This window comes from Crinia signifera, chromosome 1 (genome assembly GCF_055691185.1).
Source record: "Crinia signifera chromosome 1, ASM5569118v1, whole genome shotgun sequence".
Taxonomy (NCBI): Eukaryota; Metazoa; Chordata; class Amphibia; order Anura; family Myobatrachidae; genus Crinia; species Crinia signifera.
In genome coordinates, this window is record NC_139217.1 from 449035186 (window position 1) to 449060872 (window position 25687).

A 25687-nucleotide genomic window follows, 5' to 3' on the forward strand; every position below is an offset into this window, starting at 1 on the left:
ATTCAAACATTAATGGACCTAATAGGAAAATCTGTTGGACCATTGTTAGATTCCCAGATTGTTGCCATTTTGGGATCCGTCTGATTGGACAAGTAACATCATTTATTTGCATTGTGAAAATCAAATGAATTAGATAGAACTGTCAACTTTTCATAGAATTCACTCTATACGGTCATTGGAGGCTTTGCACAAATATGGCCAGGAGACGGAAGTCCTCCTATAAGACATGTGTCTCTTTGGCATGGGGGAGATTTATCTCTCTCTGAGGTTTAGAGACTCCCCTGAGTCTCTAAACCTCATGTTGGACTTCACACATCACATACAGAGGGGGAGAGTACCCATCAGCTACTACCCTTATTTTATATAATTTTATGAGCAACATTTCCTACTTGTCCATGTCTCCACTCTTTAGACAGATTGATACCACCCCTTCTAGACTCTTAAGGAAAGGACCTAATTCATACTTGCTCTCTGGGCTAATGCTGCCCCACTGAGTTCCCACCCCCCGCTCTTGTGCACGGCTGTGAAGTTGTTCACAGAGGGGGGGGGACATTTACCATCAAATGATTTCCCAACCCTCCCCCCCCCCCCCGTGCGCGCAAGTGCTGAGTAAGTCTAGTGCGAAGGTGGTTGGGAGGAGACCGCTGATGACATCAGTAGCCCTCCCACCCAACGGCCGGGGAATGCCTGCTTATTCTGGGGCACGCCTGCGCGGTCAATCAAAAACCGCTCAGGCTGTGAATTCAGAGCCCAGTGAGTGAATCTGAATCGGGACCCTTAAGGTGGCCATACACACGCAGATTTATCTTCAGATCTGGCTGGTTGGAACAAAAACATGGTTATGGATGAGAGCAAATGACAGTTGACCATGTGCTTGGAAATGCTGGAAAACTGACAAACTGTCACTCATCCATAACTATGTTTTTGTTCCAACCAGCCAGATCTGAAGATAAATCTTACTAGTGTATGGGCACCTTTAGTCTAAGCTTTATTTTGTAATGTGCTATGTTGGGGTAATAAATACAGTTGTCTTCGGGGTGACATTTTTACTTCCTAGGAATGTTCAGCCCACTCCCAGCTGTAATTACATTATTGATCATCATCTGCCTAAATTGATTGACAGTTCCCATTATCGTGTGGACAGAGAGACAAAATGACAAAACAAACCAAAATTTTGCGCACAAAGGGGAAGATGTTCTAAGAGATTGATAAATTGGACAGAGATAAAGTACCAGCCGCATCAGCTCCAACTGCCATGGTACTGGCTGGAAAATGTCAATAACTGGTTGTTTGGTAGTTAATCTCCTACTACTTTATCGTTCTCCAAGGCTTAGTTAGTGATTGTGCTGCTATGTATAGTGTATGGTATTAAATACATGTCATCTCTGTATTTACGTTCTAGCCTTGGGCCAAGCAAGAATCATCAGAAGTAAAAGAAAACTCCAGAGGGCATCATGTCATCAACTTGCTGTTCTCAAAGTCAATGACCGAGACGGTTTTTACCAATTTCACAAATACTTCAATGTTGTTTTACTTTTCAGACACATAATAAGGCTCATCTGCTCTACATTGAGTAGATCACCCAGAAAAAAACGCTGTTCATTGCATCTTCCTCATTAAACGCTCCTCGCCTTTAATCCAAAACCCACTGTCCTCTTCTCTCATCATTCCTTTCTATCTTGCATTCATCTCCAAATCGTCCCAACTCACGTATCTTACCGCTCCCTTTCTTCCACCCTTCTGTCGGACCCTGTCATGCCGCCTGCAACACCTCTGCTAAGCTTCTATGAGAAGAACATCTCTAGCAGTCGAACAGAAGACTATTTGTCGCACCTGATGAGTGACACTTTGATGATAGGGTAGTATTATCAGTATAAGAGAACAGTATAACGGTATTAAGGGCAACACTGGAAAGCAAGGTTGGGAAAACAGCACTAGGCTTGCAGGACAGAATAAAGACAAATGCACTTTAGCATTTTAAAGACGTGTTCCGTAAGCGCATCAGTTGCCTCAATGACGTCACTAGGACTGGTGTCTTTTAAAAGGGGGCATTGCCTCATGACACTACACCCCCTGGTGTATGACATTTGTGAGGCATAACTGCTAATTTGGTGTCATCCCCCTTGTTGGGGGGGGGGGGGGGTGTGGTGTCACCGAGTGTGGTCTAAACCCGCTTAGTGATGCCACTGAGTTACCTATAGGTAAGTCTGTTTTACACTTAGTATGCAATCAAAAGCCTGACACCTTTGAATATATAACATTGATTTTGCAAGTAGTCTAGAGCAGGTTTACTCAACCTCGGTCCTCAAGGCACACCAACAGTCCCAGTTATAGGGCTTGCCATACCTTTGCGGAGATGACTTAATTAGTGACCACAATTATTTTTATTTCATCTGTGTTCACTAGGATATCACTAAAACCAGGACTGTAATGGGGCCTACACATGGGGTGACACAGATGAGCGATCTGAGTAAGTAGATCATTCAGCAAGATTGTTAGAACACAGAGATGTGCCAGCACTGTTTGCTGAGCGATCTGTCAAGGCCAGTGTTCTCCGGTGAGAATGCGGGCCCTGACCGGCAACTAGCTAGACTTATCCGGCATGCTGGATTTTATTCGCCAGGCGCCAGAGACACACAGGGCTGTGCATCGCTATGGCCCCTACACACGGAGCGATGTAGGGGCGTTTTCTAAGCGATCTAGTGAGATTGCTTAGAAAATGCCCTGAAATTGTCCTGTGTAGGCCACTTTAGTGTGCCTTGAGGACCAAGGTTGAGGAGCCCATGTCTAGAGCAAGGTTTCTCAAACTTATTACACCATATACAGTACTCCCTTAAGATGTTCAATGTTTACCAGGTATATAATCTCATCTTAATTACCCCTCTGAAAAAGTATGATTCCAAGGACCTCTGCATGTGTGCCAAGTAACCCTTTATGATTTATATGTTTAAATTAAATCCCTTTTATTTCGTTTTGAATATGTTTTACTCACTACGTGTATAACATATTGTCATACAGTATGCAATAAGCTTAAATGGTGGAAGTACTTTTTTAATATTATATGTCCTGTTAGAGATACATATACATTAAAAATTTTGAGAAACCCTGGTCTAGAAGAATGAATAAATTGTGCCATCTTTCTTTCTGCTTTAATAAGAACAAATATAAAAAATAAAATAAAAAAACTTTATCTGAATAATATTACACAACTTTAATTAACATACATTCAGCTGCCTGTGCTTCCTCTTCTTCTTGTTCAACGTTCCTGTAGACCACTAAAGATAGAAACTCCTTCTACATGTATGTATCAAACCTTACCTTCCTTGTACGAGGTGATAGACTGTTGGACTGCTCCATAACGTTACATTAGATGGGTCATTTTCATTTTGTGTCTTGATTTTTGTTTTTAATCCAGTGGAGTTATCAATAAGGCACCAATCAGGAATGGGGAGGCCCTAACTTTACAAGGAATACAATGAAGGATATTAAAAAAAAAAAAAAAAAACTTGCACTAAGAGAATAAAATATGCAGACAGAATTTGGCTGATGGTGATTGTGTGGGACACTGTTTTAAATATGTCATGATGTATGTCTATAGCAGGCCTAACCAACCCAGGGCTCTTCAGCCGTTGTGAAACTACATATCCCAGCATTCCTTGTCACAATTTTAGCGTTCCCTATTAGCAAAACAGCGGCAATTCGTGTTGGGACTTGTCGTTTCGCAACTGGAGATCCACAGGTTGGCCAAGTGTGGTCTATAGAAATCTTCTAGCCCGGTAGAGTGTTTACGATGATCAATGCTAAAAGTTGCAAGCAGTTCACCAAAATAAGCCAAACGTATCGCTCCCCATAGATATCAAATCTATGTTTTCATTACCAAATCCCCCCCCCCCCCCCCACTAAAATAAATGCATAGTTTTAGATCACATTTATAATTGTAGCCTATAAGTAACATGTCACTACATTTTCCCCAGGCATCACACTGTATTTAATAATAAATATCCCTAAAAGCCTTAAAGGGTTACTTAAAGACTTTCTTTTAGAATGGGCCCTTACCCTAGCTGGTAAATGCCATGTAACACAGCAGCATCCATGTATTTACCTGAGATTCAGCGTTCCAGTGAATACAGAGCACCTGGCATGGGTCCCATGCTGAGATCCAAGCAATGGCTGGTTTTGAAGCATGGTTTGTGCAGTGTAATATGCCCCTTTCACATCGCACAAATAACCCGGGTCTGACCTGGGTTGTTGCCTGGTTTCTGTATGGTGTGAAAGCACCATTTGGAAAAATCCGGGTCCAGCAATCTGGCAATCCGGGTTAAAAGAATAGTTGGACTCGGGTTGCTGGGCAGTGTAAACGAGTAACCAGGGTCAAGCAACCCACGTCCCGCTTACACTATAGGGAGGAGGCAGTGTCAGTTCCAAGCCCTGCCCCCTGATGATGCGCCACCACCCCGCCACCGTGTGATGTCAGCGACCCAGCTTATTGCCGGGTCGCTCAGAGGAGCTTCACCTGGCAAATCCAAATCCCGGGTGCGACCCATCATTTGTGATGTGAATGGAGTATAAGTAACTGTACATTCCCAAGTTACCTGTCATGTCAGTGTAACGGTCTCTGGGAAACTGGAGATTCAGCCTTAGTACCAATGTTGTAAAAATATTGGATTATTAATTAGCCAAGACAATTTTTACCCTCTTTAAAATACTTCTATTTCTTTAGCCTAGCTGTGCAACAGCATTGTTAAAGACAGGCTAACACAATATCACCCATGGTATAAATATCTTTATTGACCACATCCAGCTGTTTTATCACTACCCGGCATGATTTAGTGGTATGCAGTCATTATTTCGAAGGCCACAATTAGCTGAAAATACTAAGTCGACTGTCGATATTCTGGCAATGCCGACATTACTGTATGTTAATTACTACATTTGTAAACATAACATAAATGTAAATGTTCGGACCCTGTTGGCATTCCGGTGTCAGCATTCCGAAGATCGAAATTTTGAAGATATAATCTCTGTCATTGATATTATGTAACTCCTCTATATCCCTCCTGGGCAGAGACATAATGTGTTGAGTTCATATGTTCCAGCCCTAACTGTTCATGAATCGGATTACGATTGTAGTTATCCTACTGCATAAGTAACTAATAGGATCTTTCAACGGTTCTAGAAACTTCTTCCAATTTTTTGAAAATATGGTTACTGTGTAAGGTTGATACATTGAGAAGTTGAAGCTCTGATATTTCTATGACCTCTATGCCTTTGATCATTGTGCTATATTTTTGTATCATGAAATGCCTTTTTAAATGAATGGTGTCACAATTCAATGTGGTCAGGTGGTGTTGTTCGAGCTGACTGGCACACGTATGTGGAGAAAGAACACAAACAAATTAAATTAGAACTCTCCGACAGTTTATATGTACATACAGAAATCTATATATATATATATGCATTTCATGTTCCATTTGTCTGTCTACATAACATCTGTGGAAATGCAGACCAGTGTGTAAACATAAAATGATCTCGAATTGAATTTGGACTGCTGGGGAAAGAGATCTCATTATCTACAGTAGCTATTTCTTCACAACAATTCCATTCCAACGACAAATGTTCTAGAACAAATGTTTGTTTTTTTCCCAACACTGTGCAATATATCACCGATAAACCGTTTGCTGACCACCCTGACCTTTCTGGATTATAAAGGACTTTTATTATGAATTACCTCCCTGCTTTTGGGGAGCCATTTTGTAGTCGCTTAAGAGAAGGACAAATATTTGTTAAATGAAAACAAAATGATTCAGTTCAGCCGGATGATTGGTTTAATTATGACAAACATTCATGGGCACATTATATTCTGGATTGATTCCACAATGACTTTAATTTCTACGACAACCAAAAACAAAATAAAGACTATTAGGGAATATTTTTTAGTATGTTCTCTGTTTTGTGTAGTTGATCTGGAATCAGTTTGGAGACACAAATGAAGAAGCGTTTTTGGCTCCTGATACAACCAATAGTCTGGCGTTACCTTATTGAACTTGGACCAGTAAAAGACAAATCAATAAAAGAATAAATCTCATATAAACACTTTCTAAACTGGAAAACGTGATTTTAAAATTGATTTGTTGAGCAGGTTGTATGTGATGCTCTGCATATACTGTACCTTTCCTATCAATGCACTTTTTATTTTGTAAAAGAAAATCTATGATGTTTTAATTGCCTTTTTTCTGTTAAACTGGATATATAATACAATTTGAAATCTTACGTTATTCTTTGACTTGTTCTTATAAACTCAAATTGTGTTCCTTATATAATGTATTAAAAGATCATTTAATATGCTGTTATGTTTTTATATCATTATGGGATAAATATGTTTACTGAAAGTAATTGTATATGCACAGTGTCGGACTGGGGCATGAAGGGCCCACCGGGAGATGAAGGTATAGCGGCCCACTTTAGGGGGTGTGGTCAGTCTCCAGAGGGGGTGTGGCCAGCTGCCACAAAAGTTTGACTAACCATGAAAGAGTATAAATATTATACTAAAGTAAAAACTACTAGTATATGCATGTACCAGATTTCTAACAGCAATGCACTATAGAGAATACATCATAGTTCTGTGCAGTACAATATAACACATGTATAATGTATAATTCATGTTCACAGTCTGGAACCATAACAATATAATTGAAGGTGGGCCCCCAGGCAACACTGTATATACATCATGCAAACAGGGTACATACAGATGACCAGTGGTCGGGATCTCGATGGTCAAAATTCCGACGTCGGCATCTCGAAGAAGGGAATCCCAACAGGGGTCAGGTAAGAATACTTACCCTAACACTCCCTTCTAGCAGCATAGCCGTAATCACCCCTCCTCGCAGCCTGACCCTAACCCTCCCTGCTAATTCAAAAACCTAATCCATGCCACCAAAACCTAACCCCCCACTCCACAGTGTAACCCTCCCTTCTAAGTAGCTAAACCAAACACGCCTCCCCACAGCTGTTCGATGGTTCAGTTTTTGTGGATAAATCTGGAAATTTGCAATTCTGTAATGGGTATCTTTTCTTTCTGTCTGGGCGATGACTTTTTGATCACAGGCAACTGCGTTTCTCTAAGTAGTGGCTGAATTAGGCCCAATATCCGATAATTGTAGTTCTGTAATGGTAACGTTCCACTGATGAGTGGGTGCATGTACCTCCAAAGATTATCCATTATCTTTGGAGGTACATCCACCCACTCCAGGATTTGATGTGAGGGAGCCAGGTCACCAAACCATCGTCGTCAGCCAGCCAGATATCAGGCATTGCCTCACCATGGGACAGGTTACTATACCATCACCCACAGTCGGCAATCCCTTTCCATAGCATTACCATCAACATTCAGCCTACAGTTATTGCTCCCAGCTCCCCATCATCTGATCGCCTCTATTATAAAACAATTATCTTCAACCCATCGATCCCATACCAACCCCAGAGCGCCAACTCTCCCCACTTCTATTGTTTCTGTTCAGTACCAGGGGGACCGGGACTTTCCCCCAGGAGTGTAGGCCGCTAAGGGTTATCTCTAAGCGCTGTGTATATCTTCCCACTGTGCATATGTAAGGGAAGTCTGGACCACCCTTCACCATAATTCGATGGTCGGCGACCACAGAACTGACCCTATACATGTGCATCTGCCGAACATCGGACCTCTTGCGAACAAAGGGGTCCAAGCGAACGGACCTGAAAAAGGTCCTTAGCCCATTAGGCACCAGAGTTTGTCATTTATGTACCCACCTCATTTCATTTTGTGATAATCTCTTCTCTAAATTCTTCAAATGGGAATAATCAACTTTACCCCCCAAAAAGTATTTAAGGTGGCACTCACGAGACTGATGTTTCTTTTTAAAATGTGATGACACGGTGTGGGTATCTAACCCTTTTTTAAAAAAAATATTATATATATATGTTCTGCTATATGTGTTTTCAGTGGTCTGGTAGTCTTTCCAACATATAAAATACTGCAGTCACATTCTAAAATATAAATGACATTCTTAGAATTACACGTTGGTTAAAATGGTTATCAGTAATATCTTTAAGTTTACTAGGTCCTTGTTGTACACATAAGGCACATTCCACATTTAGGAAAACCTTGGCTTCGGGTACGATTTCTTTTTTCTTCCTCTAATTTACTTTGAAATAATTTATCCTTCAAGGAAGGTGCTTGACTTGGATTCTTGGATGTTTTGAGGTTCACAGTAAGTTTTTCCCATACTCCTCGCTGTACTGTATATATTAGCGGGTACGCCTTTGTTACTTCTCATGGAAACTGTGTTCCCAGATTGGTTTTCCACATTTACAGTCTTTGTTTTAGATGCGCTTTCTGCTGCCTGTACATCCAGCAATACATTATCTTCTTTCTCCGCTGCCTTAGTTATTGCCGTTGCTTCTTGCAACACAACATCTCTGGATTTTAGAAGACGCTTGTTTTCTGTATCCCAAAGTCTGTATCCTTTACTTTCTTCGCAGTAGCCAAGCATTATCCATTGCATGGATTTTGGATCTAGTTTTCTTCTTTTCTCTTTGGGTATATTGGCAAAAGCTTTACTTCCGAAGACCCGAAGATCACTGACACTTGGCTTTTCCCCGGACCAGGGGCGGGATGTATTAAAATACATCTCCGCCCTTCGCGCCCCCCCGCTGCGATGCCGCCGCATATGTACTAACATATGGGGCTGGCATCGCGGTGCGGTGACGGAGGCCCCCCGCGATACCTGGAATGTGGTGTGTGGGGGGTCTCTGTCACCTCCCAGCCGACTCCTGCATCCCTCACGCGGCGTCACGCCGGGGACAGCTAAGCAGGCTGTCCCCGGCGCCTTCTCCCCCCTGCAGCCGGAAGGACATCCAGCTGCGTCACTAGGGGGAGGAGAGGTTTACCTTTCAGGGTCCAGGAGTACCCTTCAGGAAGGTAAGCCAGAGGGGGGGTCGGCGAGGCGGCGGGTTTGCGTCGCGGGCGGCGAAAAGAAGCCCATAGGCTTCTATAGGGTATAGCCACCCAAAGGTGGCGATACCCTACACTTCGGTATCATTTTTAAAACATAGGAAAATGCGGTAAAACCGGGGTTTTAACGCATTTTCCATTTGATACATCTCGCCCCAGGCCTCCAGTGGCGTTTTACTTTCAACAGCTACTGTGGGTGCTCGATTCTTCAGGTAAACTGCAATAGATACTGCTTCTGCCCAAAATCTTTTCTCCAGGCCAACGTCACTTAGCATCGTCTGTGCTCTCTCAACAATTGTGCGGTTTGCCGGGGGGCATGCCCACTGCAGGGGACAGCAAGCGCAAGGGAATAACAGACTACAGGCTAGTGCTGCTGCTAATGCAAATGGAGACAGGTGCAGAGCGCACCTCTCCAACACCTATCATCCTCCTGACTAAGAAGAAGATAACTGAATAGAATGCTAATTGATGTCACAACAGTTAAACCATTTGCACTACAAACATCATGATATCCATAGCCGTTTTGCGCCAATAGCATTTTTTCCTCTAACCCACAATGCTATGTTTATGAACCCATAGGATAGTGGTCAGGAGAGACCAGCCTGCGTAAAGAAAACAGAGGACCTTATTCTGGTTCACTCTCAGAGGCAAATTCCTTCTCAAATGGACAAAACCACGCGCACTGCAGGTGGGGCAGATATAACTTGTGCAGAGAGAATTAGATTTGGGTGGGGTATTTCTTCAAAGTGAGATCTATAATGCAGTGTAAAATGCAGTGTAAAAATAAAGCAGTCAGCATTTACCCTGCACAGAAACAAAATAATTCACCCAAATGTAATTCTCTCTGCAGATTTTACATCTGCCCCCTGCAGTGCACATGGTTTTGTCCATTTGAGAAGGAATTTGCCTCTGAGAGTGAACCAGAATAAGGCCCAGAGTCTCGGCGGTCAAGCCGCATACAGCTGGAAAGTACATTGTTTTATTTATTGAGGTTCTGGTGGTGGAATCTGTGTATTTATGTTTATTGTGGACTATATTTTAACAAAGTGGTCAATTTAAGTCCATGATTTAAGTTTATCCATAGTAGTAGTAGTAGTAGTTTGTTTATTTATAAGGCGCCACAAAGTGTCCGCAGCGCTGTACATAGCAAACAAAAAACAAATTACAAGGTAACGTACAGGGTGTGTTGATAAAATACAGCATAAATAGGGGTATAGCTGGTAGAACTAAAATTAGCATCAGTTCTGAAGTAGGTGTCGAAATTGTCGAGGAGACTGAAGATGAAGTAGAGGAAGGGAAGAACAGGACAGGAGCACAGGTGAGGTAAAGATGTAGGGTGAGGAAGGATGGCCCTACTCTCAAGAGTTAACAGACTAAAAGGAGGTGGGTGGACGAACGAAAAACAATAGGATAAGTAGGAATGGATGGGAACAGATGGAGGGGTAGGGTAGGCAGGATAGGAGGAGCGAAAGAGGTTAGGAGGAGGAGGGATAGGCTAGTCGGAAGAAGTTGGTTTTGAGGGAGCACTTGAAGGAGGTCAGGGAATCAGAAAGCCTGATGGGTGGTGGGAGGTTGTTCCAGTGCAGGGGGGCAGCGCGAGAGAAGTCTTGGACACGGGAGTGGGAGGAGGTGATTAGGTGAGAGGTCAGGCAGCGGTCGGCGGTGGAGTGAAGAGATACTTGGAAAGAGGTTAGTAAAATTATTCAATATGAGATTTAAACTGCTAGACTCTTTTTTTTCTGCATATCTGATATCCCCAAAGGACCATTAAACAGTCAATGTTGTAATGCATAGTATTGATGTAGACACCCGGACATCCTGAGCCAGAACATATACCACAAAATTATATTCAATTGCCTAGTTTCAAAATTGTAATCAAATCTAGTATCAGGTATACAGCAGTCTACAAATAAGCTTTTAACGGGATGTAATCATGGAATTTTAAAAGGGCATATTAACCTGTGGTCAGAAGAACTTGTGCTGGGCTACACAGGTAGAGATTAAAGTCTATTGTCTGTGGATAAATCTACAGAGATCGCCAGTCAGGGCCAGTGTTCTAAGAGAACACTGGCCCTGACAGATCGCTCAGCACAAAGTGCTTACACATTGCTGTGCAACACTGTATGTTGAGGGATCTAAGCAATCTACATTGTTCAGATCGCTTGGCAATGTCGGCCCCCTCACCAGGCATCACATCAGCCAAGTTACAGATGGAGATGCGCTCATTCAACCCACCAACGGGCCACAGCTTTCTGTCTCGATGCGCCATTCGCTGAGATGGGGGCGCGCAAGCGTCTCACACACGTGCACGCCCAGACAAACCTTTATCAGAGATAAACTTTCCATGGATTACACTTTGCAATACTACTGCAGGAAGGAAAGGCAACCAGGTCTGAGGTTCTCTGTGGAGAGACTAGAGACAAAGCGAATGAAATGGTTTTTTTGAAAAAGTAATGTCTGGTGCACTGTAGATATGGTCTTCCATTTAATTAAAATACGGTTGGTTATTCACATGGTCACTTTAATTTATACCCAGGGCCAGATTATAATGGGGGCACAAGGGGTCAGTGCCCCATGGCCCCTCTAGCTAGGGGCCCCCTGTGGGGGTTTTTTTAGCTGAAGGTTTTGTGCATGGGACTGGGGTAGTGCTGCAGCTTCACCTATCTGCCATTGTGACAATGATTAATGGTGCTGAGCATTGGGAGCCAAGTGTGCAGTGTATTACTGGGAGTTGACTAAGTCCCATGACACTGTGCACCAGAGGGCAGAGGCTTAGACGTTTGTGCTGAGCTCTGATTGGTGGAGCTCATTACATGCTTCTCAGGCCCATGGATAACAGCAATAGCAGCCTAGTCATGGGAGGGTTTTTCATCAGAGGCAGCACTGGGACTGTGAGGTCTCCTACAGAGTAAGGTGCAGAGGGACAAACACAGGATTTTCATGGGGTATGTATATATATATATATATATATATATATATATATATATATATCCCCTGAAGTTACCCATTGACCAAGTTTATACTGCCTTTACTCTGTGTTTTGACAGTGTAATTTTCCCTAATGCAGTTTGCGGCCAGTAATGACAAGTGCAAGGGGGCCCCCCTGTCTAAAGTACCCCGAGCCCCCCGAAGGCTTAATCTGGCACTGTTTATACCCCTTTCACACCGCACAAATAACCCGGGTCCGAGTGAAAGCAGTATTATTTGGGCAAATGTTATTTTTAATCACCATTTCCCCCCACAATCCAAAACCCTCTTGGTAGATCATTGTTGCCAGGGAGGCCAAGAGTAATCTTGGCAAAGATACTGCACATCATGTGGATTCCTGTGAGAACCCTTGGAGTAGCAACACAGCCATGTAGAATTGTGTCTATATGGACCAATGGCAGCCACGGGTCCACACAGCCAGTTTGCCCAACTTTTAATGTGGTTTAGATGAATTATTGAGCCTCATTGGAACCCACTGTAATCAGCCACTGCCAGACCCCCAACTAAGGCTGTGTTCTATGTATCAGCCTGACTCAGCTTACTTTTAAACACTACAAAGAAGAACCTACAAATACAGTGCAAGGCTGTCCTTGAGGGCATAGGTAAGGGATTTTGTATTTGTTGGCGATGTAGAAAGAACGTTGGCAATGCCTGTGAGCTAAAGCAATGCCACAGTGTATCCAGGTTTCTGTTTATATTTCAGTTAATGAATTACAATGGGCATACTAAATATATAATACAGAGAACCCCTGAGCTTATTTTCCAGCAGTCCTTCACCATGGCAGCATTAATCCATATATTGGGACTGACTCTTGCCTTATACACTCTGCAGTGCGTAGTTTCTGTCTCAGGGAGGGTAAGGTGAGTGTCATATAGATTTATTCACTTATCTTCTATAGTATGTTCCAAAAATAAGTTGCCAATGAATTGTCTCCAGCTACAGTAGCTTTCCTAGGTTAGGGGGGTGTTGTATATCTGTTCTAGTTATAGATTTGAGCCCTCTGTTTGGTTCAAATTCATCATTGTCTTTTGGTTTTTACAAAACTACCCTCAAGGGTTTTGGCACGGGTTCGATTTTTTTTTTGGTTTTGTTAAAAATTGATTACAAAAAGTCTATTACCATTGATAAAAATCAATAGAAATAACTCAGATGAAATGTTTGCAATGCAAAATCAAAAATTCGGATCTGTAGAATCCGAACCGAGATTTGTTCAATGGGACGAAGAAAAATGTAGGATACAGTAGATCAAAACGGCGCTCCAATAATAAAGGCAGCAAATCCCTGTAGAAATAAGTCACTACCGGAACTTCGGAATACAATGTATGAAAGGAAAATATAGGACTACCGCACAGACAAAAGCCTCACATACAGTATATAGTTATATAGTTATCTCCAAATTGTTCTGAACATCCTGAGATGTGAAATCAAGTGGGTTCTTGATGGTTCTGTTTCTCATACGATGTCCCATACAGGGGCTCGCAGACTGCATCTGGCTTCACTTAGGCAGAGAACAGTGGTGGATTTTACCTGGAGATACGTAGTCCTGCAGACCATAGATAAAACCACCACTGGCGTATTGTACCTTCTATTCAAGACCCCCAAGCCACGGCAGAGATGGTTATGGTATAGTGGGTCGACAATGTCTAGGTCAACATTCACTAGGTCGACCTCTAGTGATTGACAGTGACTAGGTAGACAGCAGAAAATGGTCGACATTGCCAGAAGGTCGCCAAAAGCTTGAGGTCAACATGGATCTGGTCAACACGCAAAAGGTCTTTCACATTTTTGTTGTCTATGTGGACATATGTTGACATGGACATCGTATCAGTGTACCGCATCCCCTCGCACGGCTCGCCGCACTCACCATGCTTCGGGCCCAGTGCCTCGCTGTGTTTGGCACACTATTATATTCTCACAATATATCCACTTGGATAGTTAAGTATGAACCAAGTTGGTCTACACCGATTTAAAAAAAAAAAAAAATTGTGTTGACCTTTTGAGTATCGATCATGCCTATGTCGACCATAAGCTTGTGTCGACAATGCAATATACAGTGCATCCGGAAAGTATTCACAGCTCTTCACCTTTTCCGAATTTTGTTATGTTACAACTTTATTCTAAAATAGAATAAATTCATTGTTGTCCTCAAAATTCTACACACGATACCCCATAATGAGAATATGAAAAACTTTTTTTGGGGGGAGATTTGCTAATTTATTAGCTAAGAAATCACATGCACAAAAGTATTTACAGTCTTTGCTATGAAGCTCAACAATTGAGCTCAGGTGCATCCTGTTTCCACTGATCATTCTTGAGATGTTCCTAATGCTAAATTGGAGTCCACCTTTGATAAAGTCAGTTAATTGGACATGATTTAGAAAGGCGCACACCTGTCTATATAAAGTCCCACACTTAACAGTGCATGTCAGAGCACAATCCAAGCATGAAGTCAAAGGAACTGTCTGTAGGCCTCTGAGACAGGATTATCGTGAGGCACAAATCTGGGGAAGGGTACAGAAAAATATCTCCTGCTTTGAAGGTCCCAATGAACATAGTGGCATCCATCATCTGTAAATGGAAGAAGTTCGGAACTACCAGGACTCTTCCTAGAGCTGGTCGGCCATCTTAACTGAGCGAAAGGGAGAAGGGCCCTCGTCAGGGAGGTGACCAAGAACCCAATGGTCACTTTGTCAGAGCAACAGCATTCCTTTGTGGAGACAGAAGAACCTTCCAGAAGGACAACCATCTCTACAGCAATCCACCAATCAAGCCTGTATGGTAGGGTGGCTAGACGGAAGCCACTACTACTACTTGGCAGCCTGCCTAGAGTTTTCCAAAATGCACCTGAAGAGCTCTCAGACCATAAGAAACCAAAATTTCTGGTTAAATGAGACAAATATTGAACTGTGTGAATGACAGGCATCATGTTTGGTGGAAACCTGCCAAAGGTGCATCAACAAAGTATTAAGCAAAGGCTGTGAATACTTATGTACATGTGATTTATTAATACTTTCTTGTTAATAAATTTGAAAAAAATCTCTCCAAAACTTTTTTCACATCGTCTACAAAAAATACATTATTGAACTGGAGAAGGTTCAGTGTAGGGCAACTAAGCTAATAAAGGTGATGGAGAATATGGGTTATGAAGAAGGATGAGCCAAACTAGGAATGTTTACACTCGAAAAAAGACGTTTAAGAGGAGACATGCTAAACCTGTAAAAATATATTAAGGAGCAATATAAGATACTATCAACAGCCCTCTTTACCCTAAGGTCAGTTACCAAGACAAGAGGGCATCCATTAAAACTAGAGAGGAGGTCTCAAATTGTGAGATGGTGATAGCAGATACATTAAATACATTTAAGATTAGATTGGACAAGTAATTGATGGATAACAACATTCAGGGCTATAATCAGCAAGCTATGGTCTAGTTGGGAGAAACGTGTTTTAATTTTTTATTTAATTTAATGAGTCTAGTTAAACAAGTTGAATTTGATGGACAAATGTCTTTATTTGTCCTTACTGTAAGTCATTATAAGGTATTTTGTGTTGATTTTTGAGGGGAAAAATTAATTTATTCCATTTTGGATTAATACTGTAACATAACAAAATGTGGAAAAAGTGAAGCGCTGTGAATACTTTCTGGATGTACTACACCTCAACTTTTTATATAAATCTGTTTCCACTCAATAGTATTTTAAAATCCATAATGCACTAACAGTGCAGGTTTTAGTGATATTCATGCTTCAGCGCAGATGAATTAAATAGTACTTTGGCTATTTTGTTTTATACCCCTTTCACATCGCACAAATAACCCGGGTCCGACACAGGTTGTTGCTGGGTCGATGTGCGGTGTGAAAGGGACTTTTGTAATTACCCGGGTCCAGCAACCTGGCATTCCGATCTGGGTTAAAAGAAAGGTTAATCTGGTGTCGGTCCCAGGTGACCCAAGTGCTGACTCTGCCACTCCCCCCCCTAGTGATGCTCCACCCTTTTTCTGACGTCACTGACCAGGCTTATTGCCGGGTTGCTGTGGGGGGCTATCATCGCAAATGCCGTGTTCCTCCCGATACAGACCCGGACCCGTATATGTGCTAGCAGTGTATCTGGATCAGCATCGGGGCTGCGTACCCACACATTTGTTTCACTCTCTTATGCTCACCCCCAGACTCTCACTGGCTACACTGTAGGGTGGTCGCAAGAAATCAATGATCAAATTTATTTCAGGAGACCCCCTAATAAGTTGCCAATTGGTATAAAAATGAGATTGCCAAAGTTTCTGCTTGATCAGATAACTTTAAGACCTGCCCTATCAGCCCTAAAGTTATGAAAAATGGCAATGTTTGCATAAAAAAAAAAAAATGAAGATTGTCCTAGGAACCTAGATTTGGTCTTACCTCTTAAGGTTCCCATACACTAGTAAGATTTATCTTCAGATCTGGGTGGTTGGAACAAAAACATGGTTATGGATGAGTGACAGTGTCAGTTTTCCAGCATTTCCAAGCAAATGGTCAACTGTCATTTGCTCTCATCCATAGCCATGTTTTTGTTCCAACCAGACAGATCTGCAGATAAATCTGCGTGTGTATGGCCACCTTTAGATTGTTGGGATTGAATATGATGAGAGATTCAGACAGTGAGAGATTTGGTACGAAATCTCCAGTTTTTTTTAAAGAGGCAATCATTTACTCTACAAAATCGAACTGGTTTTGCAGTAAAATGATTGCCGCTTTAAAAAAAACCTGGAGATTTCTTACCAAATCTCTCACTTTCTGAATCTCTCATCCTATTAAATTTTACTCAATGTTTCTGGCTTCAATTTTGAGTCCCACTATTACCTTGCTAAAGTTTATAGAATTGAAGATATTTAGCATTTTCCAGAACCAAAAGAATTTCAAATCCATAAAATCAACTTTTTGGGGGGAAAATTAACTAAACATGATAATGTTTTTAAAAGTTTTTTTGTATCATTTTTGTTTAATTTAAAATCAAAGCAGCGCCAACAAAGTGCTTTTTAAAAAATAAAACAATCCAAGATGTGAGTGAAAACTAGGCTTCAGAAAGAGGGAGGAGGAGAAGGGGGTGGAGAAAAAAAAATGCAAATATATGAACCAACTCTTTATTGTAATCATTATCGTCAACTTAATTACTTCAAAAACAATCTTCAGAAAGTACAATTGGTGACACATAAAATGGTTTTATTTCAAAATTTTGCCCTAGTTTATATTTAAAATGAATCTAATCGGTTGTCAGTTTAGGTAGAGGTTTGGATAGGGTAGCATTTGAGGGGTCAGGATAGAGCTTTCAACATTCAGCAACTACGTGCATTTTTTGTAATACTTGTTTTCAAATCTTGCATTTGTTTTACACCTCTTTCTACAGTGTAATTTACGACTCTGAGACCACTGACGATTTTCTGCCCCTTTAAGAAATCTTCATTATCAACAGTACTATTTTTATGGAAAATTAGATCCAGGAATTCCGGGTCTAAAGGGTGGATCACTTAAATAAAAATATATATAGAGAGAGGTATATATTGTATTTAGAAACAAAGGTACTCACAGGGGACTTTGAAATAAAACTTTTCTTTCTTTGGAAAATAAACAGCACTGTTGAGTCTGTTGAGATATTGAATCTCTTGAGGAAGTTCAATGTTTGAGGTGAAATAAAGAAGTCTACTTCTTTATCCCCAAAATATTTAGCTGCTACATAGTTACCTCCCCTCCTGCATTCTACAGGAGACTCCCTGACATAGCAGCAATCTCCCTCTCTCCCTCATTAGTCTAGTAATCTCCCTCATTTCACTTAGCCCACATCACACTGTTACATCCCCTCCTGCATTCTCTAGGAGACTCCCGGACATAGCAGCAATCTCCCTCTCTCCCTCATTAGTCTAGCAATCTCCCTCATGTCACCTAGCCCACATTACACGGTTAAATTTTTTGTGATGAAAGGAATGAGAGATTACATTTACATTGGAGCACCAGCACCATTTCCCGGCACTTTACCAAGTATAGTAGCTCTTACTAACTGCTTTGGGCTCATCTACATTTGGATATAAGTCATTTTACAAGATTCCTCTCAGATGTAGTAGTACACACCCACGCTTCTAGGTGCCACGTTCACAATCTCTCCATATATGGAACTAGACACACCCTTTGCGTGGAGCATGACAAGTCCCTTATATGGGGTGCTGTGCAAAATTCTACTACCAACTATAATCTCCCTGAAACTAGTTTTCAAAATTAGGCAAGTATGAGCTGCTAGTTTATAGATTTGAACTTTAATAATCCTATTAAGCTCAATTAATTTGTCTGTAATCTCATCATTGGTGATTTGCCCGAAAGACAATAGTTTTAATGCCATATTTATTTTTACTTTTTATCAAAATTTTCATAAAAAAAAAAGCAAAAGCAACTTTTTTTGCAAAAATTGTTATTTTTCATAACTATAGGGCAGGTCTCAATGTTATGCGATCAAGAAGAAACTTTGGCACTCTTATTTTCAATGAGATTGGCAGCTCTTTAATGGGTCCCCTGAAAGAGATCACAAAAAAAAATCCCCCCCCCCCATACCTTGCGACCACACTACTACTGGTGAACAAGCCTCTATAACGGCAAAACGCGCGTCCAGCAGAACAGATATGACGGTACTGCTTTCCTAGCACGGCGCCCGTCTCATTGATTGTATGCCTTAAGTTTAAGGTACTTAAGGCATACAATCAACGCGATGGACCCGATTTTTTAATCTCATGGATCTCATGCGTGGCGAGCGCAGCGATCCCCGCGAGGGGACGCGGACTACTTTACATGTATTCTGCGTCCGCTCGCCACGCTTCGAGCTCAGTGGCTCGCTGCGCTCGCCACACTATATAAAATCAACTCCACGCCGACGTGGATAGTGGGGGTATGAAAAGGTCAGAGGGCGCGTACCGCCGCCCCTCGCGGGCTCGCTGCGCTCGCCACGCTTCGGGTTGGCGTCAATAGTGGGGTGGCGTTAACAATGGGGGGGCCATTTTACCCATGAGGGGGGGTTAGCAATTAAAATTGGGGTTTTGGGGCCTTTTTACATTGATTCCAATGTGAAAATCTCGTCGATTGCGTCAATTGCATCATCTCATGCATCTTATGCCGCACATATGATGCATGAGATGCTTGAGATATCAGCCCCACACATACAATCTAGATCATGGGCGCCGTGCTAGGAAAGCCGTACCGATATGACTGTCACAGATGGGAGCTAGAGTCATACACATACAGTAAGATCCATGGCAGACCTATGAAGCTAAGTACACACTTACTAAGTCCATCACCCCTTGATCCCTTATTGATTAAGTGGAATATACATGTCAGAGCTCAGGTCTCTGGTGTTCAGTGGGCCAGTGGTGGATGCTGGGAACTGGAACACGGGAGGCTATAGGTATGGACAGTTCATATGAGTATCACTGGCACTGCGGGCACTGCTAGGTGGGGCGAGTTGACAAGATTCTGGTCAGAGGTGTGGAGTCTAACACGACTGACAGTTTTCACCAGGGATCCCCGCAAGGAGGTTTGGACTCTGCTGTGTTCGGCAACGAGGTCGCGGCCCTCTGACCTGAGTTCCCCCACAGCTAACTGACCAGTCACAGGAGATGGACAGTGAGCTTGGAACCTGGAACTTTGGTCTGCTTTGGCCTGGTAGGCTGGAGAGTAATCGGCGGCCTGGGAGCCGACACGGAGTGTTGACGGCCTGGGAGCCGAGACGGGGAGTTGATGGCCTGGGAGCCGGAGGGAGGTTGACAGCCTGGGAGCCAGACGAGTGTTGATGACCTGGGAGTCAACACGGACTGTAGACGGCCTGGGAGCTGGAAGGGTGTTGACGCCTGGGAGTCGACACGGACTGTAGACAGCCTGGGAGCCAGTGGGAAGTCGACAGCCTGGGAGCCAGAGGGGTATTGACGACCTGGGAGTCAAGAAGAGCTTGTTGACAACCTGGGAGTCAACACAGGAGTTGATGGCCTGGAAGCCGACATGGCTGTTGACGACCTGGGAAACGACACGGGAGTTGACGGCTTGGGAACTGACATGGGGTATACTGCAGGAACTGCAGAGTCGACACCTGTGTCGACTTGGGAGTCGAAGATGGTATGGCCCTTTAAGGGCAGTAGCAAACTCTGCTGAGGGATGCTGTAGGATGCTGTAGTACTCTATCCTCTTCCCTTGGGAGCTGGCGATGGTAGACAGCAAGGAAGGTAACCTGGCAGGGGAAGAGAGCCAGGGAACTTTAACGTCAGCAGATGACGCAACGGAATATGCTGCGCTATATAAGAAACTGTTAATTGCACAGGGATTGCACAGGGTAACCACAGGGACTCTGGACAGGAACCTGGAGCCTTGGAACGCTGAGGACTGGATACACACAGGGATCAGACAAGTTGTTCAAGGTGGGGGTAATGGTCCAGAGACCTCAGCTATATCCCCCCTGCTGGCCTGTGATTGGCTGCAAGCCGCAGCAGCAAGTAAGTCCAGGAAGTAACTGTGCACACCTTTGGTCACATGGGTTAGTGCACAGGTCAGAGTATCAATGTCACAGGGAAAGCATTAGACAAAAGAGTCATGTGATTGTAGGTGTCATGGCAGCGCCCATGTGGCATGGGCCCGGCCAGGGACCAGCGTGGTACGCTGGCAAGAGTTCAGGGTAATGCCACTCAGATCCTGCCATGGAGAGTACCCGGGGATGGCACAGATAGTGTACAGATAGTGAAACTCTTTGGGCCTTATTCTGGTCTGTGTGGACGGAGCCGAATATGCAGGCAGGACCGTGCGTCCTAAACCCCGCCTTTCGTACGGATCGCTCACTCCGTCCGAATGCGGTAAGAAGCTGTCCGAACGGACCGCAAGTGTATTTCTCATGAATACACCTCCTCCATCTCAGGGAACCTCCCCCATCATTCGATGGTCGCAGACCATCGAATGCAGGACCGAGTGGTCAGGCAGCTCCCGCAACCTCAGACCACACGGGCATTTCTCCGTGCAAAAGCAGGGATCTGGGCGGGCAGCTGACATCCGGCAATGTCATATGTCCGCCCCCTACACGTGCGTCACGGTAATGAGCCCAAACAGCCCTTCACGCCCCTCTCCACCCCCTGTTCGTAGTGTACACATTTCATGCGGAATTTGGACGTGCGTCCCGTTCGCACATGCGCAGAGACGCCTCTGCACATGCGCAGACACTAAACATCGGCGGACAGACCGCACGAGGACATTACCGCACCAACCAGAATAAGGGCCTTTATTGGGAGTTTGGAGTATGTAGAATTTATTTTAAGTACAAGAGTGCATAAGAGCCCATTGTCTATTAAGACTACATGTTCATTTGAGTTATATTTTACAAATATATTGCTAGGGGACTCTCATTGGGTTCAGCCCTTGATTGATACCCTGTGCTCGGTAAACCAACAGGGGTGAAAACCTGGTGCTGGATTTCAACAGCAAATCACCATACTTTCCTTCATCTGCTCCAAATACTTGGCCTTAATAAAATTGCTCATAAAAAGAAGCCTGCAATTCGCTCTGCTCGGGCCCCACAATTTCTAATGGCAGCTCTGGGAGCTGGTCTGCTTCTACTTTATCTATATCCACTTTATCTCTGTCCACAGCTTAGTACATAGGCCACTAATTAGTACCTCAGTTGATTTTTAACCATTTGGACTTAAGCACGGATATCCTGAAAACATGGACTGTAATGGTGGAGTTTGAAAAACTCTGTTGTAAAGCATTTTTAAATGTCCTTGTTCATGGTTAAATTAATGAGAAGTTTGCTTATCTTAGACCGCCAAGAGAACTTAATGACGAGCCTCCAGTTGACTGTGAGCTCAGCAGATGGGGTGAATGGAGTGAATGCGAACCATGTACTAAAATGAAGGTAATACATTTTAATTAACTCATTTTGAATAGATAAAGGTGCATATTGTAGTCATTGTATGTAAAATTACAAAAAGTTCTAGTTTTATACAATACAGGTGTCTGACACTTTCAAGGTCAAGTACTGTACCTATTCTTGATTGACAGTCTGATGCTGTTTTAGGGGTGGTGATGGGCTCCGACAAAATGGAGGCATGTAACTGCCATTTAGGGTGTGGTAAGAAGTCAAGAATCCCCATCATAGGACAGAACTTTCCTGGCCTCTGCGATCAGTGACTTGAGCAGCACCATGGGGGCCCCAAGCTGTCCGATGATGGGTGTTTTAATCAAATGCTGCATGCCTCCCCCTCATGCAGGGACTTGGTGAATCACAAGTCCCAGCATGCCAGGCATTAATGTGCCCACTGGGTCTTGTAGTTCTACAATTGTATTACACACACAACACATATATACTTACCTATAGGGTTCCCTGTAGGACTGTCCTCTTCTCCGGTATAATTCATAAGGATACCTTTTAATGTAAAATATACTCACCACCTCCTCCGACGTAGATTGCATCCTCTTCATTCCATAGTAGGCATCCACGGGTGTAATAAATAACAAACCGCTGACCATAATCCAAACCAACCATGAGGAGCTCCTCCCCGAAACTGTGTATAAAAATGTTATTTTTCTAGGTGTCAGTGTGATTTCTTGGGGTATTGCTTCTGTTGTAGAACTGCAAGACCCAGTGGGCCCATTAATGCCCCATTAATGCTCCGCATGCTGGGACTTGGTCTTTACAAAAGTTCCTTCATGCGGGGGAGGCTTGCTGGCACATTGGGGGGAGGGGCCTAGGGAACCGCCAATTGCAGTTGTCTAAATTCTTACATAATTCTGTGGAGTGCCTGTTGGGGTGTACTCTGCCCGTTTAACAGGCCGGGCATGAGTTGTGTTGATAACAGTTGTATTATTTCGCTAACTCAACCTGTATAACACGAAAAAAGAAAGTATAATTTAAATATGCTAATTAGTCATTTAATGGGACACGGAGGAAATTCGAACCTCTCTTTTAAATCATGGTGCAGCCCTTTCCCAATGAGCCAGAAGTGTCAGTAGGATTTAATGCCACTAGAAAGCTTGGATTTCTGTATATTAACGATTGATGTGTTATTTACTCACAGGATCGGCGGTTAAAGTCATAATTATCACAATATCACTTTTGACATTACTGCTGTGTTGTTTTAGTGTTTAGATATTTATTATTTATTTTCAGTAGAATATCTTATTAGCCAATCCTATTCTTCTATGTACATTCTACCATACTGTATATTGGGGCACATGTAGTAACCCTTTGAGTGCCAAGTGAATTTGTCAAAATAGGTGTGAAAATGGGCAAGCAAACATTTTTATTCATCATAATGACCAGTAATGTTTACCTTATAGAGGAAATATCATATTCTTTTACACAACATTTTTTATTTGAATTTATATAACAAATGTGAGCGATGCTGGCATTTTTTACCTGATATTTTTCACATCTCTCTGAGATGTTCTCACGCAAAGGGTTAAGCCTGGTGAAGTGATAAAGTGGAAGGTGATAATGCACCAGCCAATCAGATCCCATCCATCATTTTTCAAACCCAGCCTGTATTTTAACTGATTGGCTGCTGCGTTATCACCTTCCACTTTATCACTTCAGCAGGCTTAGTACATCTTCCTTTGTACGGCGCTGCGAAACACTCGTGGCGCCTTATAAATAAAATTATAATAATAATAATGTGCCCCATTATTCTTAAACACAGTTAATATATGGTTATTTTTTGCAGGTGACAAATAAGCAAACATTGTATATTTATTAAGTTTCCCTGTTACAGTACCGTTCTCGGAGTATTGTGAAGTTTGCCCAGTACGGCGGGGTACCTTGTCACAGTGACCTGGGAGAACGACAAAGCTGTAAACCAGATAAGCCTTGTAATGAGCAAGCCCCTGACTGTGGAAATGACTTTGAGTGTGAATCAGGTAGGGACAACGTACCCTTCAGTTTCGCTTATTACACAACATCATTAAAGGCAGACCTTTAAGCTATATATATATATATATATATATATATATATATATATATATATATATATATATATATAAATCCATGTGTGCATGTGTGTATGTGTGTATGTTCCCTATGGACTCCGAAACGGCGTGACCGATTTTGATGACATTTTCAGGCAATCTTCAGATTAGCCCAACGAGAGATCCTGTGAAGTTTGGTAGCGATCAGATCAACAGAATTTTATTTTTTTAGGGTTTTTTGGCAATTTTCACCAAAGTTACTCAATAGAATCAGATTGACCATCAAAAAATTGTCACCAAATTTAATCGAGTCAACAATCATCGGTGGCAAATTCAAAGGCAAAGACGTACTGATTCCATGCATACCGATGATTTCCAACGATTTACCATTCGAATTCAAGCGGCTCCAGTTCCCTTTGCGTCTTGCCTTTGCTATTACCATCAACAAAGCACAAGGCCAATCGTTGACTATTGCGGGCTTAAATTTGGAAAATTCATGTTTTTCACATGGCCAGTTGTATGTGGCTTGCTCCCGAGTTGGCACAACGAAAAATTTGTTTTTACTCCAAATAAAAAAACAATAAACATTGTCTATCCGCTGGCCTTAAGATGAATTAATAAAATAAATATAATTTTCCATTTGCCTTAAATATATGTGTGTTTTTTTTCCCTTGGGCGTAGCAAGGCTCTGTACCTATAGATATCTGCTAAAACTTTTGTCACATGACCGCCCCCATCCATCCACCAGAAGTCATCTGCCTATAGATAATTAGTGCTTCCCGTGCGAAGCCGGGGCGGGTCGCTAGACTTATATATGGTGCATACTGTAGCTGGCCTGCAGAATAGAATGAGGGGTGAGCCATTGGACAACACTTTAGGAAATTACGCAACAAATGATAAACCTTGTATTAGGTAGACTGTAGCATTTAATAATATTAATATATTTACTGTATATGGCTCAAGAATTTTCCTTTGGATGTTACAGTTGGGATCAAAAAATTTAAAATGTTTTGTTTTTGCTGTCACCATACCCACTAGCCCCCCTCTTATGGTCAAGAATGAGCCATCGCTGCCCACTATTCTTTGTACTTGCTTTCAGAAACCTTTTTTTTTCATTGCATGTAAATGCATTATTTTAGCGTTAAATGCTAACATATTAATATATTTTTTTTAATTTCAGTGTGCATGACACCCTATTTACTGCTATATATAAGTATTATGTATTGTGCACCTAATGTTAAATCAAGCTTTACATATGAATAATCACAAAATAATTCAAATAAAAATAGAAATACAGATGTATGAATATTTTCATATTGGCAGAACTTAGTGGTTTTATCCCAGTAATGGATAATCCCTTTTCTCTGAATGGTCGCTTGTTTAAGGAAAATAAGTATTTAATATGAATGTAACTCTTCCCTGCAGGTAGGTGCATAAAGCGGAGGTTATTGTGTAACGGGGACAATGATTGTGGAGACAATTCAGATGAAACTTGCGATGATGGGAATGATCCAAAGCCGGTGTGTAAGAAGGAAATGGATTTGTCTGAGATTGCAAGAACGTCTGGAAGCGGGTGTGTAATGTAATACAGCTTATTATCACAGCATGGGTACAGATGTGACATGATAAAGCAGAAATAACTAAGTAGGTGGCCTCAGGAACACAGATATGGATAAATATAGTACATTGTACCTATATATATATATAGTAAAATGATAAAATCAAGACAATCACAGACAGCTCCCATCGCCCAGTGTGAAG

At 42.4% G+C, this 25687-nt stretch overlaps 2 protein-coding genes across 3 annotated transcripts in view; both read left to right on the forward strand.

Annotated features, from left to right (window-relative positions):
• Positions 1-6358, forward strand: part of DAB2 (DAB adaptor protein 2) — a 135227-nt gene extending 128869 nt beyond the window's left edge. For both annotated transcript variants that reach the window (XM_083154403.1, XM_083154412.1), the window contains one exon: positions 1403-6358. The gene's annotated coding sequence lies outside the window, so the exon portion shown is untranslated. The remainder of the gene's footprint in view (positions 1-1402) is intronic.
• Positions 6359-12690: 6332 nt separating this feature from the next.
• Positions 12691-25687, forward strand: part of LOC146020878 (complement component C9-like) — a 32541-nt gene continuing 19544 nt past the window's right edge. Inside the window, exons 1-4 of the mRNA XM_083154424.1 lie at positions 12691-12835; positions 21785-21878; positions 23734-23878; positions 25352-25499. Of these exons, the coding sequence (XP_083010550.1) occupies positions 12753-12835; positions 21785-21878; positions 23734-23878; positions 25352-25499 (470 nt within the window). The 5' untranslated portion in view covers positions 12691-12752. The remainder of the gene's footprint in view (positions 12836-21784; positions 21879-23733; positions 23879-25351; positions 25500-25687) is intronic.